We start from the raw sequence: 14,404 nt of genomic DNA on the forward strand, positions 1-14,404 counted from the left end.
CTGACAAACCAACAGAAGAATAAGTGCACGCATTGAAGAACATAAGAACTCAGTCAAAAAAGAGGAACCAACATCTTCCCTGGTCCAACACCTTAACGCCACAGGACACGAAATTGACTTTAAAAATACCAGAACCATTGCCAAAAGTGAACATTTTAATAACAGAATAATCAGAGAAGCCATCGAGATAGAAAAACGCCACACAGCATGAACAAGCGAGATGATACCTCCCGCCTACCAGCCATTTGGAAACCTGCCCTTATTGACAAACGACTCCCTAACCCCAAAATATTAAACCCCTCTGCAACTCAGACTAACCTGAGCACAACCAAACAGAACACTCCCCCAGCCAATCAGAGCACAGCCAAGCCCCTAACCATTCAGAACACACCTCCACCCAATCCGAACACAGCCAAGCTCCCACCCAATCAGTTCATACCCCCACTGGCAGTTAAAAGGAAGAAACAGCTAAGACCACACATTGCTGCTCGAAGTACGAAGCTGAAAACACCAGCCTGAAGATGACAAATGGGACTTCGTCGAAACGTCGCCAAGACACTTCCAATTTTACGCGGGAGAAAACCCGAACAACCCAAGACATATATATATATATATATCTAATATATAATATATATATATATATATATATAGATATTAAGTATTTTTAGAATATAAATATATATGTAGGTACTTGGTTGTTCGGGTTTTCTCCCACGTAAAATTGGAAGTGTATTGGCGACGTTTCAACGAAGTCCCATTCGTCATCTTCAGGCTGGTGTCTTCAGCTTCGTGCTTCGAGCAGCCTGAAGATGACGAATGGGACTTCGTCGAAACGTCGCCAAGACACTTCCAATTTTACGCGGGAGAAAACCCGAACAACCAAAGACCTACATACAAACACCTGCGAAAACCTCAGAATATATATATATATATATATATATATATATATATATATATATATATATATATATATATGTATGTATGTATGTATGTATGTATGTATGTATGTATGTATGTATGTGTATGTGTGTATATATGTGTGTGTGTGTGTGTGTGTGTGTGTGTGTGTGTGTAATGTGTATGAGTATATATTATGAAATGTATTTCTTACTGCTATAAAAAGTCTTATTTAACTATGTGTCCTTCAGAGATCGAGAACACTCAGGATCTCCACCTATTTAGCCAAATCTTCTAGACAAGATTTCTTAGAGTTGAAATCAGATGTATTAGTACTAGATTGGACAAAGCTAGTGCAAAATTGAAAATGGTTAACAAAATATAACTTTAATTCCCTGGACCTCTATTCAGGATATATCAAGTATTTTTTTCAGACTTCACTCTCAAACAATGGACAGAGTCCATTATTTTCCAATGTGTAATTCAGACAATTAGTATGATTTTCATTAATAATTAATCCTTTGTGTTATTTGAGCAAATTATATTATGGCACAAATGATGTAAATTGGTGCAAATGGTATTACCCTCTGTGGAACTACTTGAATGATACAGATCAAGGTAGTTACATAAATTTGAATTGTACAAGCACAATGGTCTCTGAAAGTAAGATTTTACTGCACAGTGAAATACAAAAATGCATAATGTAGCAGTGGCTGTAAATATCAACAGTTGAACCCGTGTATTATTATTGATATCTAGGTGTGCCTGGAAATGGGGGAGGGGGGTTTCCTTTTGGAAATGTGTTGTGTTGGGTTTCAGATATGGCATCAGCCGGGAACCCAAGTGAGGATGGGGGAGTAGCAATTTTTATTTGAGAATTTCTTAGCGCATTCAGGGCACTGCACCACAAGTCACAAGATGTGAGACCCATTAATTAAATTGGGCTCCAGGAATCAGTTGGGACTGGTGTTACTTACCAACCTGTCTGCTGCATAATGACTTCCTTTCCTGAGTTCCTTGACTTCATTTCTGGGTTGGCAGTAGAATTTTCTAGACTTATGATACTTGGGGACTTTAGTCTGTCCTTTCTAGGAGGGAGGATCTGAGGTTTGCCACCATGAGAGCCATAGGTCATTCAGGGCCTGACACAGGGTGTAGCTGCATGTCTAATCTGATTTTCTTGTCAGAACAATGGGAATGGGATCTGGAATTGGGGGAGTTCTCTATGACTCCTTTGTCAGGCTCAGATCACAGCCTAGGAGTTGGGATTTCCTTGCACTACCTAGGGAGGAATACATATTCAGTTCCTTGCTCCCGATGACTGGTTGGCCTATATGAGATCCAAAGACAGCTGTGATTATTTCCTGATTGTTTGCTGCATGATCCAACTGAGGGCTTGGTTATCACCTGGAATAGGAGTGCAGCCAACACTTTGAATTGGATCATACTTATGCAGCGTCTCTTCTTTCATGGATCCCATTATTCTCCATGGTTTACAGAAGAGTTGAGGGTGGTGAAACAGATTAAATGTCTTGGAGCACTGCTGGCAGTCAACAAAGAACAAACTTGACCAGTAGTGGTTTACATCTACTATTAATACCCAACTTGTGGCGGTAATGGTGTTAAAACAACAGTATTTTTCTGCCTTTAATGTGTCTCAGATAGCTGACTAGCAACCCTATTTTGGGTGACTTCAACCCTTTTGTATAGAAAAACACGGGTGCAGCTTCAGGACTAGGTGGAGAAATTTGCAGACCATGTCAGACAAAATTACTTAGATTTACTTCCAGTTGGATGCCATCTTGGTACAGGTCATATTACTTGAATTAATTACATTTAGATTTTTCTTCAGCTATGACAGTTACACAGTTTGTCTTAGTATGTGGTTTTTCTATTCAATTTAGATACTGCATCAGTAATTCTCTAGCAAACATGTATGAAATCCAGTTAACTGCATCTCATTTACCACTAACTGAGAAGAACTGTAAGAATACAACAAACCCTAAGATGATAGTGCTGGATGCTGGACGTTTCCAGGTCAGTTCACTTTTTTTTTTCTGATATACTGCTTATTTTGAATGTGTGGGGTGTGTGTGTGTGTGTGTGTGTGTGTGTGTGTGTGTGAAAGAGAGAGGGTGGAGGGAATAAGAATGAGAATGATTGTTGGGTTATGTTTTAAAGTGATGCCGTAAGGTCTTCAGATAAGTATTTTTCCCCTTCATGTTTTCAGCATTTATCAGCATTTCATATGGGTCCTACTAATATATAAAGGGAGACTTAATGAACAAATAATATCAAAGTTTAGTTCTTTCATTTATTTCATAAAATCATCCAATATCTCCCCGGTTCAGTTCATTTAAAACAATAACTCGGGCCAGTTGTGTGAACACTTCATTAAACATCAGGACTAATTTGGGACAGCTATATCCTTTATGAATCTCATAACTCTTTATTTCCTTTGCCTATTGTTAACCCAGAGATTTCAGAAGCACATGATTTACAACTCTGTAGAGGTATCCGAAGTTTTCCACAAAATTTATTGATTTATTTATTTATTTTTATTTATTAAATGTCTGTACCACGCATCTCCCCTATAAGGCAACTCAGGGCAGGATAACGTACAGAAAGAAATAAAAAAATAGTTTAAAAATTAAAAGATTAAAACAAACAAGAGCCAAGAGGCCAGCCAGAAAAGCCAGGTTTTAATACCCTTCTGGAAGGCCAAAAGGGAGGGGGCAGTTTTCACCCCTCGTGGTAGAATGTTCTGCTTGGGCCAAAAGACTCTCCTCCTTCGTCCCACTTCCTTCAGTTCCTTAGCACAGAGTTCCCCAACCTTTCAGAATTGGCAGCCTGGAGTGGGGGGGGAGGGGAAAATAAGGGATGGTTTTGTGGGGGAGCTGAACACATGCGTGCACGAACACCTGTTGCTCACGTGAATGGAACCGTGAGCGCTCGCATGAGTGAGGCCACAAACACCTCCAATGTGGTGACATGCAATGGGCCACGCGAACATCCCACAGGTTGGGGACCCCTGCCTTAACAGACAAGATCTCTAGTAGGCCTCTTCCAATGGCACAAGTGGGGCAAGCTCCTTAGTTACCCTGGACCCATGTTATGTAGGGTTTTAAAGGTATATATTATATAGAAAAGTTACAAAACTATTTCTAAAGATCTGGGTCTTTCTCAATCCTTAGTCTGAAAAATAGTTTTACTAGATTATATGTAACTCTGGATTAAATTGTTGAATTCTTGGTGTTCTCTGAGCTTGGTTTTTTGGTTGTAGATATTCTCTAATTTGATAATATACCATTTTGAAATGGAGATGATTAACACGTTTTCCCAAGAATGGTCATCTTGCGAAATAATTTTCTGAGTGCTGCTTAAAAGTATCCAGTAAATCACAGAAAACCTCAGAAAAACATCCAGGGAACTCCAGGCTTTTTTATCTTGGGTAAATTTTATGTCATCACTTCATTCTCAGTAAAATGTATTCATGGGAAAATAGCAAGGCAGAAGCCATTACTCATTAAGAACATTGCCATTTGACTGAAGTTCACCGTAAAAAATGTTTGGTTGAACCTTTCATCTTTGGAAAAATGGTCTATGGACAAGTGAATATTGTTTATAACTTTTGTAGACTCTTTGCCAAGTTTTAGTATTTGCAGATATGTTATTTATGTTTCTGTTTTTAATAATTATTTCAAAATGCTTTACTACTAATAGTACAGTAAGTTGTTTTGGAAAATTTGAATTTCAAGATATAAATGTGTAAGTAGGTTAATGGTTTTGGTTGTTGGCACACTTAAGTATTAAATCCACTTTGCCTTTCTTTGCAAAAAATAAAATGACCAAATGAATGAGGTGGGAAAGAGAAAGCTTGCAAAATTCAGTCTCTTTATAGCATACATATATAGGTGATCTTGTGTTTAAATTGCAGAAAGGGAAAGTTGAGAACACTGGAAATGATAGTTATTTCAGATCTCTTAATAAGGATCATGGTGCCACACCCTGTAGTGGTAAGTAGAGATTTATTTTGCAAATTCAGATGTGAGGATAACATACTACTCTTAAAAAATAATACTAACTGAAATCCAATAACATATCTCCTCATTGAAGTATATCCTTATGTATGTCAGGTCTTAATAAGCTTTATCTACTAAAGCCACACTCAAATTGGGCAGGGTTAATACAAATAATAAAATTATTCTAGTTGTTGTTAAATGTTTGAAAAATAATTACATTATATTATAGATAATTCCTGATAATTATTTAACATAATTATTTTAACTAACATAATTATTTAAACCATGTAGTTTGGTTGTAAATTTTTGACAGGTCAGACGAATGGCTCTGGGGTAGTACAGGTTGTGCATTTCTAATCTTTTCTTTTTCTTTGGAAGAAAATGTAGGCAGTTGAACTTTCGCAAGCTAGCTAATGATACTGTTCTGGCAAAAGATATTAAATAAAGTAATTCTGCTTAATTCTTTGGAATTACCATAATAATAGCTGCATTTTCAGATGATGTCCTGTTTTCCACAGAGAAATCTGACAAACTTCTCCCCTCCATTCCCAGGATTGGGAAGGAAGACAGGCTGTACTCAATCACAAATAAATGTCCTGTATTGTTAACCAATTGTATTTACTGGCACCTCAGTTAGGCTTGTTACTTCTTGAACAAATTAAAATGTTACAATAATTTCTAATAATTCTAAATATGACCCTGTTTGAAGTTCAGTTACCTAATGTGGTTATATTATCTTTAGCCAGTTTTGTCTTGGCTTGGAAATTAAGTGGGTCAGGCTTGGGTAGAACTTGGGAAAACTATTGGCAACACAATTCAGATAGCTAAGTTAGGAAATCACAGCTCATTCTGGAAGAAGCCAGTGGCAAGCCATTCCCAAGAAAATGTAATGGCTGTGTCCATATCATCACAAGAACTAAACTCAATTTCAATGTACCTTTCCTATCTTCCCATTTTGAAAAAAAATATTCCATTCCTTATCTGCTAAAGTTCTATGGAATAGAGATTCTTTTTATTTCCAAGGCATACTTATTTTAAATTGTGATGGGTGAGTTTATGGAGTATGTATGATGTTAAATTTGTGTAAATTCTGTGTAATCCTATGTAAAGCAATGTAGCTTATATAGTGACAGCAGTGCATTTTTTTTTTAAAGGTGTAATTCCCTCAGGAGTGAAAATGAGGCATGAACCCATCCCTAGAAGTGGAAGAGGAATTGCACAGTTTCTAGAAAGCACTTTCAAGTAGTCCAACAGTTAGAAGCATTCAGTGCTTCTATATATGTAATTATAATTATCATTGGGAATATAAACATATTACATTTATCTGCTATATGTGTTATATTTTTATGAAAAAAATCATTTAGGAAAATTTTGTTCTTAAAGTAACATGTTTTAGTTGCTATAAGGCAGGCTATGATGAATATTTCTCTGATTAGGAATGTTTAATGAAAATTAGAGGAGACTGAATAAAATGAAATTAGTAAGACTAATTTCTCAAGCTATGCTTTGATTGTTACAAATCATTTTTTAGAGTACAAAGATTAGCCACCTTTTTTGCTTTCCCACTGAAGTTAATTTTGCTCTTTATATAAGAAATCTTTAGTAATAGGATAATTTTTCATAAAACTACTACCACTAATGGTTGTTGTTTAGATTTTGTGCAGTTGATTGAGTGTATTATAAAACTCTTATAGTACCCAGGAATTAGAAATTGTAAAACAGTAGAGGTTATTCTGCTATTCTACAAATGCCATAACAAGGTAATAAAAGCTATTTATTCCTTAGGATTTCTTTCAGGATACCTATAAATCAAAACCATGTTATATCAGTCTTTCTTAAACCAATATTAAACTACTGTTCTTATTTTACTAACCATTTTCTGCCAGAATTTTGTGGTGTCCAAAGTGTGCCATATAGGAATTGGAGATTGCAAAATATAACATAAAATAATATGAAAGCAAATGGAGACTATACTGTTGTAGAGACAGATATTGCATTCATATTGCCTGAACTGACTAGTGCAGTGTTATGTGAGGTATGAAAACTGCATTATTGTTGTATGCATCTAAAGTTGTTGATCACTTCAAATAGAAGTTTCAGAAAAGAGAATTATTTTGTACGTCAAGCATGATAGACCTATGAACAACTCTCTAAAGCAGAAGTCTCCAACCTTTTGGGCACTAGGGACCGGTTCCATGGAGAAAGGTTTTCCATGGATCAGAGAGTGTGTGGTTTTGTGTGCTGCCTTCATCCCACGGATGGAGCTTTGCTTGTTTGTGTGGACCGGTTGCTGGCATGCCACAGCCCAATACCAGTCCACAGACCAGGGGTTGGGGACGCCTGCTCTAAAGGAATCACTGTGTCCCCCATCCAAATTATCGCTTTACTTGTATTTAAAAATAAAAGCACAAGATTCTGACACATTTTACACTTTGTCATTTTGTTCCAAACAAAATTATATACAATCAAATTATACTTATAGTTTAAAATTCACACAGTCCTCTTACATTAGAAGTGTATTTATTTATTTAAAATATTTATCTAGGCCCCCCCATCTTGTACCAAAATCTGAGCAGCTCTCTAGTTCCAATGCATTATACTATTCTACATTAAGTTTGTGTTTTAACAGGCATTTTTGACTCATGGCAACTGCCTGGACAAACTGCCTGCAATTTTATTGGCAATGTTTTTCAGAAGTAGTTCACCCTTGCCTCCTTCCTAGGGCTGAGAGAGAAGGACTAGAACTCTGTCAGGACTAGAACTCATGGTCTCCCAGTTTCTGACCTGGTGACTTAACTACCACATCAAATTGAATGTAGAAGAACATATAAATAAATTGGCCTGCATGTGTATAAAAGGAATTGTGTCATTATAAATGAGATGATTTTAGTCCTAGCTAATATATAGGTATAGTGACCATAGAGTTTGCATGCATCTGGAGTAAATTTTTCTGTTCATCATGCATCTGCTGGAAATTGTGAGATGAGACATTCAGTGGTGTTTGCTTACCTAGTATTATCTGCAACATCCAAAAAGTGCCAATATCCTAAAACACCCAGCAGCTAATTTTAAGAGTTACTTTATAAATCTCTTGAAAAGAGAATAAAGCATACTATTATTAATGTAATCTTTGTATTGTCTCTGTTCACACACTTTTCTCCCAGCTCTTAATTAAGCTCAAACAAATTATTCTAATTGTCATTTTCAAGAAATTCCACATACCCCCAAGACTTCAGGTGATGGTAAGATGTGATAGATATTGTTTGTTTTTCTCAGATCTTTTCTTCCTAAAGGAGGGTATGGCCTTAATTGGTTTACTGTATTTCTCTATGACAAAAGTGTCCCCAAAGGATCAAGTAAAATAAATATATATGACTTGTGCTGGTTGCAGTTCAGAACAAAGTATATAAAATGATTGACAAGAGTGGCAATTTGTAAGAGGATCTTACAAAGTCTGCAGATTAATTAGTTGATATTCATGTTTATAGCATAGCAGGAAACATACTTGCTATGCTATTCTAGGAACATGGGAGTTCCTACAAAAACAGGAAAGTCAGCATGTCCTGTTTTGAAAAGGGTTTTTGATCTTAAAAAATTCATTCCACAAACTTAACTGAGGCTGTCAGTATGACTACACTTCTAGCATTTTTAAAATATCAGCTAGGTGAGTTTATGCCAGAAATTACTGATCTACAAGTATTAGATAACTAAAAAGGAATGCAAAGTGAAAGAAAAATCACTGAAAATACATGAGATTGTAAAGAAACAAAAACAACTTCTAGCTGTAATTCTTGCTTGGCAGGTATCTTTGATCCGCCAATACACAATAGGAATCTGCAGGAAGGGATCCAGATGTTGTTGACTTCTATCATTCTTTGCCAGTTTGTCCAGTGCTGAGAACTGATGGGAGCTGTAGTCCACCAACATCTGAAAGATTGCATATTCATCCTAATATAAAGGGGGGCGGCTGCTTTCTAATACAGTTTTGTTGAAATGTAGCATTCAAGATGACCTATTTTAGCTGCAATATACAATGTGCCTACTTCTCAGAGGAAAAGTTACTCCATTAAGTCTTGTCTATGTTATTGGCAGTTTACAAAGTATTACTTAATAAAATCTAATGACCTTTTTTATGGAAGGTTTTTCTTTAGCACTGATTCATTGAGTTAAATGATACCCACCCAGCCCACAGTTAATATTGACATGATATGTGATGTCTACCCTGCTTGTATTGCCTTTATTCCAATCCCTGCTAGGCATCTGAGTTTATTCCAAAGTAATATTGACATCAAATTTTAAGCATAGCTCTTAATACAGAGAGGAAAAATGTAACAGATGACTCCCATGACTGGAGAACAGACAATTGCTTTATTTATGTACTTACAGTTTTATCCCATTTTGTTAAAGGATATAATTTGTTTAAAAGGAAGAGAAGCAAAAGGAAGAGGAATCATATTGTATGTTTAAATATTCATTTGCACTCAGAAATTCAAATGAATGAATTTGCCAGTATTGTAAAGCATTACCTGCGTGTATGAACAAATAAACTCAGTCTGTTGTTGGTGTCTATTCTTGTTTTTCCATCCAAGGAGAAGAGGTGGATGATACCTTGCAAATTGGAACACACGAAGTCATAATAATAGACTAAGTAGGCTGACATCATGTCTCTGAGGCATGATCTTTTGAGGAACTTGGTAACAACTATCTTCATACAGTAGAAGAAGAAGAGAATCAGTTGTCTTTGACTTGTTAGACTTTTTGATTCATCAACAACTTTTTTCTTCATAAGGTGGAAGAAGATACCAGGGAATCAGCTATGCGTAGCTTGATACCACAGCAATAAATAAGGAATACTTAATTGAGGTGGAAGTAGCAGACAAGAAGGATGAAAGTGATCATGGAATCCCGTAGTTGACAATTTTAATGAAATTGAGTGTAATGAGACATGTTTTGGACTTCAGAACTATGAGCAATGATAAATAGGATCCAGTGGCATGATAATGCAGACAAAATGGGTGGATATTCCTAAAGATGATGTTAGTTTTTTGCAGCAGGTCTGGTCAATGATTGCAGAAATACAACTGTATTATAGGTTATCAAAACAGAATCTTGAGAGCATGCCAAGAATTTCTCTTTTGCCTCTTAAACAGGGTCAAAGCAGTGTTATTTTGAATTTCTTATATTTTCCTCTTCCAGGACCAAATTGACATTAACACCTCGTTCGCTCTCGCTCTCACGCACACACACACAACTGGAAACAAATTTCTAAAATCCATACAGGAAATGAAAAAAGAACCAGATCATAAAGCAAGAGTAAAAACAGATTATCTTGTTCTGTAGAGCTTGTGCCAGGAATCCAAAAACAGATTTGTAAAAAAAATAATAATGCTAGGAATAACAAAGAATTAAGTATATGCCAACTAAAATACAAAGAAAATAATTAGTATACGGGCTGTTTAGTGAAACCAGGGAGCAGTGAATCCAAAAAGACTCCCAAATTATGAACCAGCTCCTTTAAGGGAAGCACAACCACATCAAACTAAAGTTGGAATAGTCCCAGGATCAGTTGACTTCTGGATCAGCAGTCAATGCATCTTGTTTGGATTAAGCTTCAACTTATTCTTCGCCATCCAAATCCATACATCCTCTGAACACCAAGTCAAAATATGTGTTCAGTCTTGGGTAGAGATGTATAATTGAGTATCATCAACATAATGACAGCACGGTATCAGATTACCTTTTCCAGTGGTTTCCTGTAGATATTCAACAAGAGAGGACTAAGCCCTGAGGTGCCATATATTGGAGTGCCCAAAGGCTGAACCTTCCCCCCCACACACACACACACTGATTTAGGAAGTAGCTGAACCTCCATAAATTGTGGCTCTAATCCCCAACCTTTGCAAATCATCAGAAATGTACTATGTTCAATTCTACTGAAGATTGTAGAACAATCCAATGTAGTAATAAGGTTGCACTTCCACTACAGATTATCAATGAAATTTACTAATAAAGTTTATCTCCAGTACCCAGGTCTAAATCCTGGCTGCAACAAATTAAGATAATCTGCTTCTTCTACTGAGCTTGTAAGCTTTGCCCTACCATCTTTCCCAAATATCTTTTCCATAAAGAGGAGTTTAAAGAGTCAGCAATAGTTATCTGTCATCACTGGATCCAGGATCAATCACTTGAGAAGGAGGCACATCAAGGACAAGATATTCACCATCCTTCCTGTCACATCTTTGGCAGCCTATTCAGAGCTCTGTCCACCCTTTGAGAAACAACAAGTTCAAATTCTTCCCCAATGACATCACAAATTGGTTGTTCTATGTTTATCAGTGTATTCTTGCCTACAGCAATATTAAATGATAAGTTAAAACTGCTCTTAATAAACCTCCCCATTATTTACTTAGAACTCAGGAACTGATCAACAATTTTAATTTAGTACCATAACAGACAAAAAAAGAACTGTACTCTCCTATTTGCAAGTATTTTATTTTTAAACTTGCAGTAGATTTAAATAACTTTTTATTTAGTATGGTGTAGGTAAAGCATAACCTAATGACAAAAGAGTAAAAGAACAAGGATGGATATGGGTGACCATTACATTTTGTAAAGTACAAACTTGCAATAATTTTGAATACATTTGAAGTTGTTATTGGTGATTAGGGCTCTTGCTAAAGTGATTTGAATAAGAAGCTAACTTGAGTAAAATTGCAGAGGTAAGAAATTCATGGCCTTTATTAATGCCATGATTATCCAAGCTACATATATTTCAGTTCTATCTGAAAGTGGGGGCAAGTGAGATGCTTAGAATATTTTAGGAACTGATTACTAGAAGGGTCATCAGTTCTTCAGATCTGAAAGTTTGATTTGATTGAGTGCACTTTTCAACTGCAAATTTATCTTTTATTGTTCACTATGCATTTGAAATGGCTTTTACACAATATATAACCTTATATTTATTTATTTATTTATTTATTTATGAGACTTATATACCGCTTTAAGTGCAAGCACTCTCTAAGCGGTGTACACCAGTAAGCAATGTATATATATATTTACATTGCCCCCAACAATCTGGGTCCTCATTTTACCTACCCCGGAAGGATGGAAGGCTGAGTCAACCTTGAGCCGGTGAGATTTGAACCACTGACCTGCTGAACACAGTCAGCTAAAGTGGCCTGCAGTACTGCACTCTAACTGCTGCGCCACCTCGGCTCGTTCTTATATTTGAGTGGTGTGGGGCCTCCCTCTCAAGCAGATTTTTTTTCTGTATTTAGAAGAAGCTGCTTATCTGTCAGTTCTCTCCTAAAGAGTCACATAAGGACAGCAGCATTTAAAAGAGACACAGACAGAGAGAGAAACATTAATTTAAATACAATTAAATTAAAACCATACAGGGAGAGAAGGAGAGATTTATCATATGACTGGTCAAATTTTATGTGAGGTTTTTGGTATTCTTGGAATTTTCTAGCATTTTTGGACTTGTCTTGGTCTAGGATGCTCACATCTTCCCAGCTGAAACTATGATTAAGTCTGCTCATGTGTTATGAATTTTCATCATGTCTCTTACTGCTAATTGGTATTCACAGATGCATCTGCTACTTTTGTGCCTTTTTGTCTTACATGGCAGCTGTTACAGTTTTATATGCTATAGATCAGGAGTGTCAAACTGCTGGCCCACGGGCCAAATGCATCATAACGAAACCGCGCCTGCCCCATTGCCGGCAATGGCAAAAATATTGCGATACATCGTGACACATAATGTGACGTTGCGAGTTTGACACCCCTGCTATAGATGATTTCTCTTTTTTTTTCTGAACTGCTGGGTCTTTTAGTTCAGGGCTTTTCAACCAGTGGTACGGGTACCACCTGTGGTACATTGGCACCTGGCAGGTGGTACGTGACCATCCTAGAAAAATGGTAGCAGGGGAGGGGAATGAGCTGAACCTGTGGCAGCACTGCACAAGCCTGAGTGAGAGATGGCTGGAGCTGCAGGGCTGTCAGGGCTCAGCAGAAGCGCCAGGATCAGTGCCACTTTCCAGCTGATCGGCACTTCTTTGGGGCTGTCATAATAACAATGTTCTATGATAGTTTTTTTTCTGGAGAATTAACAATGTTAATTGATGATCAGGTAATGAAATGCAATGCTATTTAGCCAGCCCTTAATTTCCTCGTGACTTGGATCATCCCTTGCTTACCGTACAGATTATTGTGACAATAGGAGAAATGAAGTCTGGGCTATTATTAAGGTATAGGCACTGAATTTTCCCCATGCTATATTTAGTTTCTGTTAAGAGATGAGCTTCTGGCTCTGATCATCTGTGAAAATGTCTTGGTAAATCATATTCTTTGATGTTTACTTGATCTCCATATTTTTAACTTTTTATTTATAAGAACAATAAAATAAAAAGATGTTAATTTTTTGTAAAAGAATCATTCTGTGGTGAGATGGGTGGCAAACAAATTTAATAATAATGAAAAAGTGATTGGCATTTTTGCATGTTGCTGGAAATACTTTATGGGAATAAGAAAATCAGTGGTCTTTATCATAATGACTCTATATTACCTCTGTGATGATTGGATAGTGGAACTATTACTGAAAGCATGGTGATTTTGGGCACTTCCTCCCAATTTCAGATGGAAAGGGGCCTGAAGAGAGGGATTTCGGAGGATTGGACTAAGGAATGCTCAAGCATAGGAAAGAGTGCTAGGTGGGAAATATACAGGGGAAGGGGGCTTGTCTTACTGTATCTCAGACAGACCAAACTGGCCAAATCTTGCCAGTTCTTCCCAGGAGCCCCTGAATAGATTGTATGTGTGGGAGAAAGAGAGAGAGAGAATCAATTTTGAGTTAATAGGATGTAGATGATACTATGCCAACTTTAAAACTGCTTGTTCCATTGAGTCCAACTGGACATTTGGCTGTATTTCAGTCTCATGTCATCAGTTAATTTGAGATGCCCTGTTATGAGCATTAATGTCCTGCTATTCCTCCCACGCCTAAAAGCAGAACTGCAAATTCTCTGCTTGGTTTACAAAATTATTTTTAATTGTATTTCAGTGCAAAGCAAGCCAAATAAAAAAGGAATGAAATGTTCAAATATAATTTGAATATCGATTCTGAAAGATTGTGTACATTTTTAGATATTTTGTAATATTTGACATGGTATCACTGATGAACATACATATTTTCATAGTGAGGAATTCTGTGCCATAAAAATAACAGAATAAGAGTTGGAAGGGACCCTGGAGGTCTTCTAGTCCAACCCCCCTGCTCAAACAGGAAACCTTATACTATTTCAGACAAATGGTTGTCCAATATCTTCTCAAAAACCTCCAGTGTTGGAGCACCCACAACTTCTGGAGGCAAGTCATTCCACTGATTAATTGTTACAACTGTCAGGAAATTTTTCCTTAGTTCTAGGTTGGTTTTGTCCTTGATTACAGTAGTTTCCGTCAATTGCTTCTTGTCCTGCCTTCAGATG

At 36.7% G+C, this 14,404-nt stretch overlaps 1 protein-coding gene across 1 annotated transcript; it reads left to right on the plus strand.

The window, feature by feature from the left end:
* Positions 1 to 2,729: 2,729 nt before the first annotated feature.
* On the plus strand, positions 2,730 to 6,791 carry LOC120316629 (protein maelstrom homolog). Its single transcript, XM_039362416.1, has 3 exons — positions 2,730 to 2,934; positions 4,835 to 4,913; positions 6,074 to 6,791. Exons 1-3 carry the CDS (start codon positions 2,752 to 2,754, stop codon positions 6,163 to 6,165), a joined length of 354 nt encoding a protein of 117 aa, XP_039218350.1. The 5' UTR covers positions 2,730 to 2,751; the 3' UTR covers positions 6,166 to 6,791.
* Positions 6,792 to 14,404: the final 7,613 nt, after the last annotated feature.

The sequence above is a fragment of the Crotalus tigris genome, unplaced genomic scaffold (genome assembly GCF_016545835.1).
Source record: "Crotalus tigris isolate CLP2741 ecotype Arizona unplaced genomic scaffold, ASM1654583v1 scf7180000019435.32059, whole genome shotgun sequence".
Taxonomy (NCBI): domain Eukaryota; kingdom Metazoa; phylum Chordata; class Lepidosauria; order Squamata; family Viperidae; genus Crotalus; species Crotalus tigris.